The 18,424-nt window shown below is 38.7% G+C and overlaps 1 protein-coding gene across 1 annotated transcript; it reads right to left on the bottom strand.

Annotated features, from left to right (window-relative positions):
• Positions 1-15,623: 15,623 nt before the first annotated feature.
• FIBIN (fin bud initiation factor homolog) lies at positions 15,624-18,161 on the bottom strand. Its single transcript, XM_031941664.1, has one exon. It carries the CDS (start codon positions 17,590-17,592, stop codon positions 16,957-16,959), a length of 636 nt encoding a protein of 211 aa, XP_031797524.1. The 5' UTR covers positions 17,593-18,161; the 3' UTR covers positions 15,624-16,956.
• Positions 18,162-18,424: the final 263 nt, after the last annotated feature.

Below are 18,424 nucleotides of genomic sequence, written 5' to 3'. Positions count from 1 at the left end.
AGCTACTTGCCAAGATTTCTAATAACATGGTTGTTATCCACACTTTGTCCGTGGGACGTTTAAAGAAAGAGTTACTGAAATCTTATCTGCCTGCGGTTTGGGAACATGACCTCGGATTCACAAGTTTCTGAATGGTGAGAAAACTGTTTATTCTCACCATTGTCACGGAGTCAAACGCTGGAGAATTCTGCTTGATCCCATTTGACAAGAATTTGTGGAATGCTTCCATAGATAATCTCTATCCAGTGTTGTCCAGGGAACGCAATGGAAGAAAGTGGAAGAGACGGGATCTGTTTTTAAGGAGCCTGTGATATTTTGGGGCATGAAAGAGACAGGGCAGTAATAGAAAGTCGGGGTATGGATTTGGAATCAAAGCCATTTACTATCTGTGTGACTTTGGACCAGTGATAATTTGTCTGAGATTTGGCATCCTTATCCATAAAAAGAAGCCATTGGAATAGACACCTAAAGGGGTTTTCCAGTTTTAAAATCCTATATAAACTATGGAAGCCAGAGACAATATGCTATAGTGGATGGAGCGCTGCTTCAGAGACAGAAAATTTGGGTTCCAATGTTACCTTAACTTATCATCTGTGTGACCTTGGACAATAATTTCCCCAACTCTCAATGACTTCACATGTAAAATGAGAGAGTTAGAAGAGGTGAATCTCAATTTGAACTTATGACAGTATAATGTTTATGTACCAAGTAGTCTAGGAGCTCACTCTCCAAGAGCTAGGCTGAACGGTGAGAAAACTATGTATTCTCATCATAGTTACTGAGTCAGATTCTAGAGAAATACATTCTTTCAACCCTTCAAAAGGGCTATATCTGAAGGATGGTGTGTCCTTTTTGAACTGCTATAAGCTAGAGGCCTTCCTTATTAGTTGTAAGAAAAAAGCACAATTAAGATTTGAGGAGGAAGAAAGCAATTTCAGTTGGCGAGATCAGGAAAACCTTTATATATTAGCTAGGATTTGAGGTGCATCTTGTAGGAAGTAGATCTCAATAAATGGAGATAGATTGTGTCCCAGCTTTAATGCATGGAAGGGCAGGGGAAAATCACAGAATAACTATTAGTTAAACTATAAAGTGCATGAATGAGAGCAATATTAAATAAGGTGGGGAAGGTACATGGCCATCCATTTGTGGAGGGCCTCAAATACCTAAATAAGAAACTAGTATTTTATTTTGTAGGCAATGGGGAACTGTTGAGAATTTTTGAACAGGAAAAAGACATGACCACTATCATGCATTAGAAGAACGGTTGTTGTTGTGATTTGTAATGGATGTTGTTTTATCGGTCAATTGTGTGGAGGATGAATGGGAGAGTAGAGAACAGGAGACCAATTAAGAGTTTGTGATGAAAACTGCCTCAAAAGAATGACTCTTGAACAAAACAAAATAAAAATTGTTGAGGCACTTGAGGCACTTTAACTCTGTAAAATTCTATGGTGAATGTCCTTCATTCTTGAAGAGAACCGAAATGACATCACTATGTTAGAGTCAAGTATTCTATGAAGAATTTTATGAAAATTCTGTGAAGAATTTTATGAGGGATCTCTTGATGACTAACGCCCATTCCTAATTTTCTTTGTAATCCGACTTCACACTATGATGGGGAATGAACTGGCTTGGAAATCAGGAGGCCTCTGTTTCAGTCCTGGCTCTGCTACAGACTCAACATGACATAGAGAAAGTGATTTCCCCTTTTCTGTCCTTATTTTTCTTGCCTGTAGAATGAAGGCGCTAGACAGGATGCTGCCTGGTGTCTGTCCAGTTTAAACATTTTGTGTTCTATCCTGTGTTCCAAGGTCATTCTTGGAAGGGACCTTAAAGGTAATGTCCAACCCTTTCATTTTACCAAATGAGGAAATTAAGGCACAGGGAGATGAGGTGACTTCCAACTTCAGCAGTCTGCTAAAGGAAAAAAAAAACTATTTCTACTACATGAAGGGATGCCTTCTATTAAAAGCTTGGACTTTTAGTCGATCTTGCTATTTTTTAAAGGAAATGGGACAGAATGCAACCCATAATTCAAATTTCCCTATGTATTTCTATTCCAATTTGCAGTTTATTTTTTATTTTTTTGCCATTAATAACCGTCTCCAAATTCTGTCTTTAGGGTGAGTCTTTCCATAGCTGATCTCAACCCAAACATGCAACTTTTGGGAAACGTTTAGGAAAATCTGTTCAACTGTTTTTGTAGGGAAAAAAAGTTGATATAAAGTACCTTCTTTTCCTCCCAGGCCCAAAATAACTGAGTTTATTCTTCCAAATGAGCTTGTGGTCAGATCTTTATGAAAGAGTTTGAATGTGGATAAAGAGGATTTATATTCAAGATCATTACTTCTGGTAAACAGTCTATATATGTATTTGTATAGAGTAGTCATTACTGGGAAGCAGAACATGAGATGGATGGGACATACAAATGACTAAAAATCTTGACAAAAAACTGTGAAAAAGCTGGCCCCGGGCAGACCTCAAAGAGAAGACTCTCCAGCCGTTCCTGGTCCATTTTTCCTGTGATCTCCACCCAAAGGCATAGAGCCATGCCATGTCCCTCTCCAGGCTTCTTCTACTGAACAGAAATACAATTATACTTCAGATTTAATTTAATCAGAGTATCATTAGTAAGGCAAATATGATATATATCATCTCCTCTCCTCCCTCATCCTTTAAAATGTACTCCAAAATGTCATTGAAGCTGTGATCACAAAAATGCCAACATTCTCACCAAAATTGTACATTATACCTACCTGTGGCGACCTGTTCCTTGCGATATTTTTCCTTGATTTCCACTATGGGTGGTCAATGCATCATATTTGGTCATTCTTTTGTTCTCATATTTTTTTGTTGGGGGCTAATTGAGCATTGGTTTGTTTTGCTCTGATTATATGGTGGCCAGTTCATAGACTTCTCTTCTCACTTTCTCTCACTCTTGAACCCTTTGTAATCTAGCTTTTAACCTCATCACTCAGTTACAATTGCTTTCTCTAAAGTTTCCAATGATCTCTTAAATGCCAAATCTGATATATTTTTCTCAGATTCTCTTCCTTCTTGATCAGTTTGCTGTATTTGACACTCTTGATCATTTTTCTCAAAACTCCTTAATGGCTTTTGTGACATTCTTTCCTGGCTCTCCTATTTGTCCAACCACCCCATCTCATTCTCCTTTGCATCTATTCCTTCTAACTATGGGTAATCCCTAAGGATCTATCCTGGATCCTATTTCTGTTCTCTTTAAACTCTTTCTTGGTGACCTCATCAACTCTCATTAGTTTAATTAATTATCATCTCTATAAGGATGAAGTTCAGATCCAAATAATGAGTCATAATCTCTACTTATCTTCAGTTCCTCATTACTAAAATACATTTCAAATTTGAATTTCCAGAGAGATCTTAACTCAGTGTGTCTAAAAATTAAATTAATTATCTCTCCTCACCACTTGTTTTTCTTTCAAATATCTCTATTCCTATTAGAGATAACGCTATTCTTCTGGTCTCCCACACTGACTTAGAATCCCATCTTCAAACCCTTACTGTCTCCCTCCCTATTTCACATTTCTAAATGGTTGCCAAATATTATCATTTCTATCTCTAAAATATATTCTCCTATGTCCCCTTCCCTCTACTCAAATGACCACTGCCATAGTCCAGGTTTCCTTACTTCTTGCCTACATTTTTGCAATCATTTCCTAATTAGTCTCTCTCAAATCTCTTCCTTCTCTAGTCCATCTTCCACAGAGTTTCCAGTGTAATTTTAAAGTGTATAGCACAGCGTCCAGCACATAGTAGAGGTACTTCCTTTCGTGCATGGACTCTCTCCCATGCCCAAAGCAGTTTCCTCATCCTTTCTTCATAAAATCTCTCTCTTCAAGACTCAAATCAAGCATCACCTTCTTTTTAAAGCTTTTTTTTTTTTTTTGCTAATGTCTTTTCTACAATTGCTATATTTTCCCCTTCTGAAATTTAGTATTTAACTCTTCATATTTATTTATATTATCCTCTTTATATTGTCTATGTATACCCTTTTATGTCTCTGACTCCTGTGTTAGAATGTTGAGTGTAGAGAGAGTTTCATTTTTTGTGTGTGTTTGTATCCCCACTTTTAGCAGAATTCTTAGCACTAGGAGGTAATTAATAAATCATAAATAAAAAAATAAAAGGAATAGATGATATTATAGGTCTGTTAGAGAACTGGAATATAGATCTCCACCATATTCCAGTTTTCTAACAGACCTATACAACTGAAACTGAATGCAACTGAAGTGTAACATTGTGCTGTTGAGGTTCCCGGGGTTCACAAAAAACATAGTAGAGTACAAGTTTTGGAAAGTTCTACCATATGGGTAAGGTTTCAGGGTTTTTCTCTTTAGGTGCTATACCTCTAAATGTGTGCTGGTTGAAGATGCTTCTGGGAAAATACAGAGAAATGAATTCCTTATCCATTGTAATTCATAAAGACCTCCAACTAAGCCAGAGGTTGGCAAACTACCACTCTATTTTTATATGGCCAAACCAGCTAAGAATAGTTTTACATTTTTAAATGTAAAAATAGACTGTACAAAACTAGGCCTTACATTTGGCCTGGAGCTGTAGTTTTAAAATCTCTGAACTCCAGGCATGGAGTGGCTGGTGTTGCATCATGAAAAAGGAATATTAATGTGGATGGAAAATATCACTGCCCTCAGGGAACTTATACTCAATGTACATGTGAAAGGAAATGTCTGTATTCACTGAGTCACAGGTACTTTAAATATTGAATTATGAAGAACAAATGCATTTATTTATTATTTTATTAGACGTTGTGAGAGGCAACATAGAGTGCCAGAAAGATATGTCATAAAGATATGAGTTTAAGGGCCACTTCTGATACTTTCTGGCTGAGTGGCCTTGCATAAGTTCTTTAAGTTTCTCAATGCTCCAGAAAACTAAGCTAAGACTAAGTAACAGAATACATATTCATCTGTATTTGTAGAAGGTATTTAATCTTGGAGGTCTCCTTATAGTGAGGGCATAGGCCTAGACAAAAAAAATCACAGTAGCAATAATATGTATAAGATTAACTTATTAAAGTTTCCAGTAAATACAAATGAAAAATCAGCTCAAATTTTACTTTAAAGATATTTTGCTGAGGAAACTAGAAGCCATCTCTAACTCCAAACATTCTGTTTATATAATGTAAATAATATTTGTCATCCCATATTCTTGGAAATTAGGTTATGGAAAATGTATTACAGAATATAATTTTTTTTATCTGCAGAGCTACTCTAGCCAATATTTTTCGGCTTGAGTGCATTTTTCCCCCAAGTTCATATATTGTTAAACTGAATTTTCTGAAGAATCATAGGACTTCAGAGCTGAGAGTGATCTCATTGTTGTTCAGTTGTTTTCAGTCATGTCTGACTCTTCATAATTCCACTTGGGGATTTATTGGCAGAAATACTGAAATGGACTGCCATTTTCTTCTCCAGCTCATTTTATACAGATAAGGAAACTGAGGTCAACAGTGTTAAGTGACTTGTCCAATATTACAAAGGTAGTAAGTGTCTGAGAACAGATTTGAACTTAAGATAATGAGTCTATCCTCAGTCAAGCCCTATATATTTATTAATTTTGCAGCTTCTGCTACCAAATTGCCATCTGGGCCCAGGTAGAACATGTCTAATCCCATTTCTGTAAATTAATATTTTCACTAGTGAAAGACAATTTTCAGTTCCATACTTGGGATTCTCTTCTCCAAGCTGAACATGCTCAGTTCTTACCCTTAATCTTTATGTGAATGAGCTTAAAGTCTTTGTATTGAGAAACATAGAGTTTGCCCTGAAAGGGACCTTGAAAATCCACCCCTCCAAACCATTTTGTGCTGTGGAGGGAAGTGACAAGTGACCTGCCCAAGGAGCACACATAGAGTAAATGGCAGAGCTGAGGTTGACCAGTCTCTCCATTACATCATGCTCTCTTATTTGATGAAGGAATGAATTAACTGTTCAAAAAGAGTTAAGCAATTCCTCTGTGCCAGGCCCTTTGGTATCCACTGGGAATATTAATGTGAATGGAAAATATCACTGCTCTCAGGGAGCTTATACTCAATGTACATGTGTAGGTTTATACCAAATATATACCAAATACACACACACACACACGTATGTCTGTGTGTATATACCAAATATATATACCAAAATATATATACCAAATAGAGATGATTTCGGGAAAGTTCTAACAGTTTATGGGGGAATGAGGGAAACTTCATTTAGAGTATTAGTTAAGTTGAGATCTGAAAGAAATTCAGTATTTTATAAGGAAAAAGGTGAAAGATGAGAGTGCCTTTCAGCCATAGGTAATAGTTTATGTAAATAATATAGATAAACTTTACTAAAATTCCTCCTCCTCCTATATTCATAAAGATCCAGATCCCTCTCCTCTCCCTACCTCCTCATCCCTCCATAACAAAGCATTTTGGTTCAGTCTTTGATTTTTTTTTCCTCCAAGATAGTCCTTAACTCTGGAAAGTTGATGTTGTTTTTGTTATTATATTTTTTCTGTGTCTTCTTAATTATTCTATATCCGCTCTACATTTACTTATTTGTGTATGTGTTATATCTAACCAATAAGCTTCCCCAAGAACAAGGGTCGTATCTTCACAACAAACACAGAACCATTCCTACTAGGTGCTATAGAGACACTAGAATTGAATTGGATTTCTTCTAGAATAGAAACATAGTCATGGAATGGTAAAAGGTCAAAATTTTTTTTAATTCCTGAATTCACAGGATACACAATGGTTTCTTAAACTCAAGTTTAATTGTGATGCTACTTTTTAAGGCTGACTTTCCAAATTGGTGCAGTAGTATGGGATATGTTTGAACAATGTAGGGAGAAAGTGCGTTGGTTATGGGAGTCAGGAGGCTTGGGTTGATATCCAAACTCATTATGGTCCTTTGAGTGTCAATATCCTCTTATGAGAAATGAGAAGGTTGGAATAAGAAGATCTCTTGAGATTGTTTCCAGCTCTGTTCTCTATGATCCCAAGAACTGAAGGACCAGTGAGTTCTGTTGAAGGAAAATAGAGAAGCAAAGGATAAACAAGAGGATGGAAAGGTAGAAAGCTTGGAAAGAGAAAACCAAGCCTTTCAGTATGGACAAAAGACAACACGAAAACATCCCACTAGCTTCTTATTCTTCATAATTAGATGTGTACAATGCTATCATGTGGAAAATGTTAGTGGTTGACTTACTCAGATTGCCTGCAAAGTGTATGTTTTGAAAACTGAGCAGAGGACCAGAATTTGCTTAGTATTGGGATGATATTTGGGCAGCGATCAAAGCAAGAGAAGAGATTTGGGCTTCACATTTCCTTAACTGCCTGCAGGAGGAAACTTTTTATAGATGGAAAAAGCCAGTGATCTCTGCCAAACTTGAAACTTTAAAGTTTATATCATTAATCATAGCTGTCAAATTTCTTTTAGTAAACTGCAATCTATTGACATATACACTGTCTTTTTTGGGGGAAAATAAAGTAACATAGTGAAGATAAGTTCACAGAGGACTTGGGAATTGAAGAACATGTGAGACTTAAAATGACATATATGGATATTTAGAATTCTATATAAGTCAGGGATAGGGTCCTAGAACAGTGGACTTGGAGGGGAGTTTGGGGATAAAAGAATCCAGACTTGTGCTTTTCAAGTCTGCACCTGTCTGTATTCCCTTCTCCTTGTTCTTGCTCTGAACCACTCTATATTCTCTGCAAGTCTTAATATAACTTTTAAATGGAGATTTAAAAGGTATTTGGGGATTGTTTGAAGCAATGGGAGATGGTTGCATTTGAAAGGTTTCAGATCAGTAATATTGTACTGAAAGAAGCTATGGCTTCTTTCAAATATTTTTTTAAAAATGGCCAAAGAAAAGAGAGACGTGATTCATCATACATGGGCTCTGGGGAAGCAGAATTTATTAAAATGGTAGAAGTTACAAAAATATATAATTTGGTTCCATGTAAATAAAGCTTCAAGGGAAGGTGTCTTGGATTTGGAGTTGCAAGAGATCCGAAATCACAATTCTGATTCTTGCTGGTTATGGGATCTTGACTTTCTTTATCTGATCATAGTTGGCATTCCATTGCTCCCTCTGCACTATCTTCACAGTGACCTGCAATCTTTCAACACTTTGGCACTCTCTCGGGCTATCAGCAAAGCACTAGCTAGCTATATGCTCTCTTCCCTTTTTCCCCATTTTGACACCTTGTTGAACTATTTCAACTGTGTACTGTCTTCCTTTGAGTCCCTTATGAGGCTTATCCTGTTGCTTATGGTGCCTTGCCAAGCTCCAGCCTTATGTTATTCCAACCATCCATTGACTTAGCTCCTGTTTCCTTGCTGCTAAATGATGAAGCTACTTACTGGGTCATCTATAACTTTGTGTTCTATAATTTCACTGCGTCAAAGGCAATCCTTCTGCAGTGCTTCCAATTGATTCAATCATTCACAATGGCTTTTCCAAACTTTTTTCATTCTTATTCAACTTCCCGTGACTCCTCTTGCCCCCAAACTGACATTTGAAAGAAAGCCTTTGTCTTACACTTTAAAAAAAAATGAGGCTATTTGCTGAGAGTTCTTCCTTCCCATCTCATTTCATATCATTCAGATGCCTCCTTCCACTATCTCCTCTTTCACTCTGGTTCATATGAAGAGGTAGATAGTCTTTCTTGCCAAAGCAAATCCCTCTACATGTATTCTATTCTGTCCTCTCTAGCTGATTATGTCTACTGTTATCCTTGCTATTTCTCTCACTTCAGTCTCTCCCTGTTTCCTATGCTTCATTATTGTATATAAACATATCCATGTCTCCATCTTTAAAAAAAATCTTCACTTGTTCTGTCCATCCTCACTAGACATCTCTCCTTCCTTTTGTGGTTCAACAACTGGAGAAGGCCATTTACAATTGGATTTCTCTTTTTCCTTTTTTTCTCACTCTATGCTAAACTTTCTTTATTTTGGCTTCTGATCTCATCATTCAACTGAAACTTCTTTTTCCAAAGTAACCAAAGACCTTTTATTGTCAAATCTAATAGCCATTAATTGTACAATATTTCAGAGTCCAATTCGTTTTGTACAGCAAAATAATGGTTTGGACATGTATACTTATTTTGTATTTAATTTATACTTTAATATATTAACATGTATTGGTCCTCCTGCCATCTAGGGGAGGGGGTGGGGGGAAGGAAGGAAAAAATTGAAACAAAAGGTTTGGCAGTTGTCAATGCTGTAAAATTATCCATGCATATAACTTGTAAATAAAAAGCTATTAAAAATTTTTAAAAAATGTTACTTGGCACTGCTAATAAATATAGGCTATTTAATAAAAAAAAATCCAATAGCCGTGTCTCAATCCTCATACTTTTTTACATCCCTGCATTTTTCAACATTAATCATCCTCTACTCTTTGGTGATCTTTCTCCTCTTATCTGTTTACTCCTCTTTTTCAGCCTCCTTTGCTGAATCCTTTCTGCTAACACTGGATATGATGCAAAATTGCCTCTTGGATTCTCTTTTCTTTTCCCTTTAGACTATTTCATTCACCTACTATTTCATTAGCTCCTGAAGATTCAAAAATCATCTCTACACAGATAATTTTTCAGGTTTATTTATCCAACTATTAACTTTTCTCCTAATGTGTGCTCCCTATTTCCAACTACCTGTTAGATATCTAGAAGAGGATGTCAAGTAGATATCTTAAACTCATCATGTCCAAACTGAACTCATTATCTTTGCCTCCTTTTCCCCTGATGCCTTCCTTTCCTGATATCTTCCTTTCTTCCTAATTTCCCTGTTACTGCTCAGGGTACCATTAGCCTCCCACTCAGGTTCCTATCTCATGTTCATCCTTACTTTCTCATTCTTATCATCCTTCCATATTCCATTTGTTGCTGACTTATTGATTTTACTTTTGTGACATTTCTTGTATATAATCCTTTACCTCCTCTGACACTGTTACAACCTTAATGCAGACCCACATCACTTCATACCTGGATTATTATAATAATGATGAAGTTAGTATCCTTGTCCCAAGTCTTTCTCTAGTCTAGAACATGCTCTACTCACCTGTCAAATAGATCTTCCTGAAGAACAGGTCTGATTGTAACTCATGCTTTCAACTTTATAACTCCAAGTGTTGCCCTGTTACAACTAGGATCAAATATAAAACCCTCTCTTCATTACTGGTTCCATTTCCTATCTTTTTAATATTTTTACATTTTATGCCCTGCTTTGTACTCAGTACTCTGTGATTCAGCAACATTGATACCTTTGCTGTTCCTCACATAGGATTTTTTTTAATTGAATATTCTCATCACCTGTACTGCTCTCCATCATCATCTCTATTCCCTGAATTCTCTGATTTCTTTCAAGGCTTCTCTCAAATACTACCTTCTGCAAAAGGCCTTTTCCCCAGTTTTCAATGCTAATGTCTTCCCTTTAGATTATTTTCAATTTGCCTTATATAGATAGATATTAACACTTTGACTTCTCTATTATCAAGTGAACTCTTGAGAGGTGGGGACCGTATTTATGCATTTTTTGCATTTCCCACCTTTAGCAGTATCGGGGAAATTGTTGTTCAATCGTTCAATTGTGTCCGACTCTTTGTGACCCATCCCATGAGACCATAGTGTGCCAATGGTGTCCATGGGCTTTTCTCGGCAAAAAATACTGGAATGGTTTTACATTTCCTTCTCTAGTGCATTATGTTACTTGCTCAGAGTCACACAGCTAATAAATGTCTGACTTGGAATTTGAACTCAGGTTTTTCTGAATCCAAGCCCATGCTCTCTCCATTCTCTCCACCTAGATGTCCATGTTAGGCATGTGGTAAACACTGAATACATTTTTCTTATTGACTTGACTTTGGGACAAGTCCCTTGGCCTCTCAGATCACTAGTTTATCATTTGTAAAATGAGGAAAATAATATTTTTATTATCTATGCTACAATGTTATTGTGAGGAAAGTGGTTTACATGCCTTAGAATGTGTTAAAAATGAGAGATAGGTTTTCATCCTGTTTTGGAGGGAAAATAGAGAGACTTGATAGTGAATCTCACTTTCCACATTTATCTAGCTAGTCATATAAACTTTCTCAGTTTGTCTTCTCATCTACAAGAGAAAGATTTGGACTTGATGATTGCTCAGATTCCCTTGAGTTTCAAACTAATGACCCCATGATCCTTTGAGTGAAAGCTTCTATAATTATCTGGATTAATCAAAAAATCTGGTCCAAAAGTAGAAGTGACTGCCTTAGGAGGGAAGAAAGAAATAGTCATTGGAGGCTTTCAAGTGGATTCTGGATTACTGCTTAATAAGGATGTCATAAAGGAGAAATCTACGCAAGTCAGCATTGCACATGCAGCAAAGAAATAATCTTTGAGTTGAAAAGTCTTGGATTTGTGTCTTGCCTCTGGCACTTATCAGATGTATGATCTGGAACAAATTGCCCAGCCTGTCTTGTCCTGACTTTCTCATCTGTAAAGTGGGGATAATGATTGTAGAATTTCCTACCCCTGAGATTTGTCTTGAGTATAGCATTGTATGATGGGACTGATGTTATTGATGTCCTTGATTGATATAACTTGCTTCTTTACCTTTCCATCACATTCTCCATATTACGTTGAACAATAGAGTATCAATGTTTATATTTTATTCCATTTTAGGCTGGAAACTCCATGAGGACAATCAATCTTGAAAATGTTTTGTATTTACTTTGTATTTTATATTTCAAATTATATTTTATACTTGTGACCACATTTCATATTTACTTACATATTTGCATGATACAGTGGAGAGAATTCTAAGTTTGGACTCAAGAACTTGGGTCCACACCCAGCTGTGCTATTTAACTATCTGCATTACCCTGAGCAATCATTTTAATTTTTCCAGTTTCATTGTTCTTATCAGGAAAATGAAGCACTTGAAGGAGATAAGTCTATGTTCCTGTATTTGTGTTCTTTCCTCCCATAAAATGTTATTTCCTTGAGGGTAGGGACATTCCATTTTGGTATCTCTAGTATCTAAAACAGTGAGTTTCTATAATATAGTAGATGCATAACAAATGCATGTTAAATGAATTAATCTAAAGTTTTCAATTCTTTTAAGCTTAGGGCAGTAGGTCCTTACCACCTATCTGATTTAGAGTCAGTCACTTAACCTTTCTGGGTCTCAGTTGTACTCTACTGCTTCTTGATAATGCTAACACAAAATTGTAATGATAGAAGATAAAATTCTGTTTATAGTCCTGACATGTAGACGTAATGGACCTTGGCAATATGTCAAAGGAGGGGATTCCAAATTGATTTTCAAACATATTCCATCCCTTTCCAAAGTTGTACCAAGAGACTGATTTTCCCACGCCCATGAAGTCAGATTGAAAATTGTGGCCCTTTACTTAGGTCTTTCTTTGTTGTCTCATTGACCCAGAAGTGGCCCTGGATTCCAGACATCTATATCCGAAGAACACAGGCTTCTCTCCTACTGGAAAACCTTTGAATATAAAGCTGTCCAGGGCCATGTGGCTTTCATCTGTGGGTCAGTCTGGATAAATGGGGAGAGGTTATCAGTACTTGTTTCATATTTTGACCATAGTAACTCAAAAGAGTATCTTCTAAGGTATGTGGAAGGGTTGTGATTCCTGAGGAGATTATACAAATTATTTAAATAGAGGACTGTTTTATAGTTCCTCTGTGTTCCTCAACCATCACATTCTATTTCTCATCTCAGTTCAACACCATTGATAATGTGAAGAAGGTTATAGAAGGGTTATAAAAGGGAATAGAGAGAGCCAAAAATGTCTTCATTCATTCTTCAAAAATGTTTTGTTGCCACAAATTGAGCTTTCTTGTGTAACAAAAAAATAAAAGGAAAAAAAAACTGTATCAGACAAAAATGTATTTGTCTGACAAAGTAGAACACCAGTAACCCCCTATCTCCTTTATCTGAGAAGGAGCATGTTTCCTTATCTCTTCTTCAGGACCTTATGACCCCCTTATTTTATGACCTAATTTTAAGTCAGAGCTGTTCAACTAGTATTACTGGAAAATATATTTATGTTTCTTTTCATTTACTTTAATTTTGGATGATGATAATATTCCTTGCTTACCAACCTGCTAAATGACAAGGAAGCATGGGAGTTACCTGAGAAAGAGTACTGGATTTAGAATTGGAATATTTTAGCTCAACTACAGCCTGCATGCCCCTGGGCAAGATAGTTAACTTCCCTGCACCTCAGTTTCCCCCATTTGTAAAGAAAAACTGGATGACTTTTTAAATCCATGCTTTAAATCCATGATCCTATGTTAATTATTATAAGTCACTCCTATTTATGACAGATCCCTCTGGAAAACTTCTAACTTACAATGTTTCACTAATCCATTCAGACTTTTCTGATCTAAATTTAGTATTTTTCATTTCCCACCCAAGATGCTTTTCTGTTTAAGAGGCTCGGCCAAGAACTTACTGTGTGGCTTTGTGAGTGGCTGCTGTTGTCTGGGGCTCTCCTATACAATGAGAAGGAGAGGTGAGTTAGATGAGATCCCCAAGGTCCTTTTTAGCTTGGTGATCTACGACCTCATTTTTCAGGAGTCCAGATCCTAAGGAAGCCTAATTGTTGAATTTCCTGTCATGATTATTATATATCTTCCATGTGCTTCAGGGACATTTTAAAATGAGTTATTAAATATGTTTAACATGCTAAGATTCGAGCCCCACTCACACAGACCTGTCCTTATGTCATTAGTAGATTGTAAATGGAAGTCTAAAAAGTATATGAAAAGTATATGAACCAGTTCAGTAGCCTCCCTAAATACCTACACCTGCAACTGCCCAGGGAGACTGGAGGACAGGGTTGTTCTCATTGACCAAGAGCACCTGGTGGCCAGCCCTTCTTAAATAAGATGGAAGCTTACAGATGGCTTCTAGACTGGAGTCTTGGGCATGTGTATATAGAAATAGAAAAGTTATAATATGGATAGGCTCATAAACACCCTAAAGGTAACTTCTGAAGATGGAGATCTGAGCAGTGGCTTTGGAAGCAAAGGCTCTGTCAGTTCTCCAGTATATTGGGGGTGGCTTATATAGGTCTACAATTGAAGGGACCTGAGAGGCCATTTGACTTTGTCCTCCTTTTAAACAAACAAGCTGATTGCTCAAGGTCACGTAGGTAGTTAGCATCCCAAAAATGAGGTTTGGACTTGGGTTTTTTGACCCTACAGCCAAATTTGGAGAAACTGGGGGGAAAGTTTTGGGGGGAATGGGAAATTTAGTGGAGAGAAACTTAGACTTGGAATCAGTATAACCTGAGTTTAAGTCTAGCCTCAGTGCTTTATTAGCTGTGTGATTGAGCAAATCCCTTAACTTCTGTCTGCCTCAGTTTCCTCATCTATAAAACGGGTATAACAATTAACACCTACCTCCTGTGGTTGCATGAATTTCTAATAAAATACTATATGTAAACATAAATAATTTTTGTGAACATTTAAATACTGTGTAGATGTAAGTTATGTTTTTAGTCCAAGATGCCTGGGAAGCACCATTGACTGGATGCTACATTGCTGGTTTTAGAGATTCCCCAAAGTAAAGGTAAGGTGACTGGCCATGGCCAGACCTCGGATGGGAGCTGAAGGTTTCTACAAGCTCTTCCCTTCCACACGTTTTTCTAATTTGGAACAGTTTTAGTCAAGTGCCTTTTCTTCCAGAGAAAACTCAACTAATGGGATTTGTCCCACCAGTAGCAAAGGAATTCCAATTAGAACAAGGAGCTGGGGGAATGGAGATCTGGGAAGGATTGGACCCTTTCCATAAACGATATTAGCTACATTCCCTTAATGCGAGTCTTTATGTCTGGCAGGCCACAGCTGCTGCCACCTGGAAATGTCTACTTGCTCTCTGGAGTAGTTTGACCCCCATTCTGAGGGATTGCTGGCTCTTCACCCAGCTTTGAGAAATGATTCAGGATCAGAGAATTCAGCTCTCGCTCCACCAAAGGAAGCAATGGCTTTGTTGGGATTCTTGGTAACCTGCATTAAGGAGGATGAAGAGACTGGTGCTCTGGGGTCCAGTTTCTTGTATATTCTTATGGGAAAAATGGATGACTTGTAAAGGAAGCCCTGAAATAAGCACCTTCAATGATTTTTAAAATCTCATTGTTCTTGGAGTCTATAGTTCCATCTGAAATCCCAAAACGAAAAGAAAGAATTGAGAATGAAAAACAAAGGAGCATTGGAAGTAACACTCTTCCAAATAAATTTCTAAAAAGAGGGGAAAAGGGGGTAAGATTTCAGAGCTGACATTGAATATTCCGGGGTTTGTCATTTGAAATCACAACTGCGTAGTTCTGAAAACTTTCAAATCACTCAGTTCCACAGCAGTTGGTTCTGATCATCTCCTCTTCCCTTTTTCAAGGGAGCACTCTGGCTTCTTTCCACAGGCAGAAATGAAGACAAACAAAAAAGATGCAATAATTAAAATTAGAGCGTAAAATGGTCTTCTACTATATACCTCTCCACCTGCAAGGTAAAGGCTCTGTGAGATGAAAGGGGAAACTGACCTTAGGAATAAAACACAGCACAAAATTCATTTCCACTTCTTTAAATATTTATTGAAATGACATATAAAGGGTTAGTACTGTCCTTACTGGCCCTGCAATTCCTGGAATCCAACAGCTCTGGAAATCACTCAGCTCCTCAGTGAAGCTGCTGGAACTTGCTGGTGAACTGTGTACTTTTCCTGTCTGTCTCCACGAGATACTTTTAAGTAGTCCAGCTCAGTGCATAAAATTGTGAAGTTTACCCATGATGTCCCAGCACAGGCTAGGAGATTGTTGGCATTTTTTAAACAACAGGAGCTGGTAAAGAGTGAAGAAACAACATGAGAAATCCTTCTCCCTGCTTTATTTAATACTTAGTCTAAGAAATTGGGTTTACATCCATCATTGGCCAACTCTTTAAAACATGAGTGGCAATCACAGCCTTAAGTTACAAAAGAAGGAGATATATAACATGAGAATACATTTATTGTCTGAATAATAAACTTAGGACAACTAAAGAGTTAGTAGGTTCTCAGGATTCCTGGACTTATAAAAAAAGATATTCAAAACCCTATATTAAAATGATACACTGAGAGCCCATGTGTTGAGCATCTAAAGATGTACCCCAAACAGCTCTTCCTTTTAAACTCGCTAAGGTCTTGGCCATTTTTAAGTGCCAAAGGCACTCAACTGGAGACAATCCAGCTTTGGAGCACGGGGGCAGCAAAGACCCTCTTTGGGTTACTGGGATTTGTAAGCACAACAGCTGGGACACGTGTCTCACAGCCTTTTTAATCGCTGAAATGCAGGGAAGAGATTTCCCCACTCATTGTAAGGGGAGTACAACTGCGGATTCCTTCCCTAAAACGATAGAAACCACAGCTAATAAATAAGAGAGAAAAGGAGGCGGCGAAGAATAAACCCAGAGATTTAGCTGCTAGATTGCTAAATGAAAACGTGGATCAAGGTTATATACAGGACATGCTGAGGTTTTATGACTCTCCCAAGCAGAACAAATGATTATGAGCTCAGAGTCCTTGGGGGGAAAGTCTGTTGACTTCCCGGCTTCCAGGTGATTTTCGAAACATGGGAGTAACTGGGCTGGTAGGAGTAGATGATCAGGAATGATCCCAAAGCCCTTTTGGAAGTTGCTGGAGTGCTTTTTTTAAGCAGAAAAACAATCGGTAGCAACCACAACCACAAATACCAAACAGAGTGATATAGCTGGACTTTCTTTGCTTTGAATAGTACCCCAGACTTACTTTTCAAAGGGAAATCCAAAGTATCAATCTGGGAGGGGGGGAAAAAAACTGGGAAGAGCAGTTATGGCTCCGACATAGTGTTGAGAGTCTCTTCACTTCTGTGTGTTTCTGGGAGCCTCATCTACACTTTGAGATAATCATTTTTGAGCCTCCCTAATCGGGTGCCATGGCTGCGGATGGTTAAGTGGAGCAGCTCATACTTATCCCTCAGCCCCGCGGAGACATCCAAGGTTTCCTTAAGCAGGGAGCGGGTGTGAATCAGCATGCCCAGAAAGTCATCATTGAGCCTCCCGTCCTGCCTGCCCTCCTGTTCCCGGCCCTGCTTGAACTTGCTCTCCAGCTCGGTGAGAGACTTGTCGGAGTTGGAGTAAGCATCCCCGATCTGATTGGACTCCCGGCGCAGGTACTTCCCGTAGCTCTCCTCCCCGTCCAGGTCGTAGGAGATGCTCTTGCTGATGCCCTCCAGCACCCTGCCGGCATCTTCCACCTGGCGGCCCAGCACGGTGAACTCCTCCCTCAGGGTGAGGCTCAGCAGACTGCTGGCCGGCCCCGGCTCCCCCTGGGAACAGCGCCTGTGGTCACTCACTCGGAAGAGCAGCTGACATTTCTCCGGGTCGTCATTCTCCTCGTAGTCCCCGTCTGGCACAAAGTAGTGGTGCAGGGTCCCGTTGGACATCTCCGGGTAGAGGGGCCCGTCGAAATAGCCGTGGCACAGATGGCAGAGGAAACTCATCCAGATGTACCAGAGCCCCCGCATCCTGGACGCTGAGGCGGGAGGTCGGGGGCGGAGGGTTAGAGGTCACGGGAAGATCAGAGCGAAGGGAGAAGCAGCAGCCCCCTCCTCACCCCAAGTCACTGCTCTGCTGGAGCAGACTGAGTCCCAGACCCCAGACACTTAGCAGGCTTCATGTAGGTTCACCACAGAGCACATCATCTCCTTTGCAGTTCTTGGGGTTCACCCAGCCTGGGCTCTTTCCTCCCGTCCTTCCTTGAGAGACACCCCTCTCCCTGGCAGCAATTCAGAATCTCTGCTTCTGAGGAAGGAGGGGACCCTTTCCTCCCGCTGAGGATTCAGGTGGAGTGTCTGTTCTGGGGATTCCCTTTTTTTTCCCCCCACTGGAAGACTGGTCCCTTCTTCCCAAGGAGATGAAGCGCAGCTGAGCTGAAGGGAAGAAAATCAGCAAGAAAGGGAAGGGATTCTGGCGATCAGATAGTCTTGTCTGGGGCTTTGGGCTGCTTGCTACTATTCCAACTCCTGGATTGGTAATGCAGAGCTTTTCCTCTGGCTAATGATATCCTTAGGATCTCCAGGCTCTCAAATTACAGCGGGGTTTCGTCACTTAGAAGCCAGGGAACAAGTTTGGAAAGAAGCCTTTCACTGGGTCTCCGTTATTAAAGCTACAGGGTCTCTTTTTCTTTATTAAAAAAAAATAAATGTGAGTTTTAACATGAAAATAGGGAAAGGCAGGACTTGGCAGCCAGCTAAGTCTAGAGGATTTTCCAACCTAAACCATGAGTTGGAGAAAACAGACTATCCCCTGATGCCTTTCCTGCAGAAATGCTGATTCTCCATTTAGTTGTCAGCCTAA

The sequence above is a fragment of the Sarcophilus harrisii genome, chromosome 6 (assembly GCF_902635505.1).
Source record: "Sarcophilus harrisii chromosome 6, mSarHar1.11, whole genome shotgun sequence".
Lineage (NCBI taxonomy): Eukaryota > Metazoa > Chordata > Mammalia > Dasyuromorphia > Dasyuridae > Sarcophilus > Sarcophilus harrisii.
This window is presented reverse-complemented; position numbering and strand designations above follow the sequence as displayed.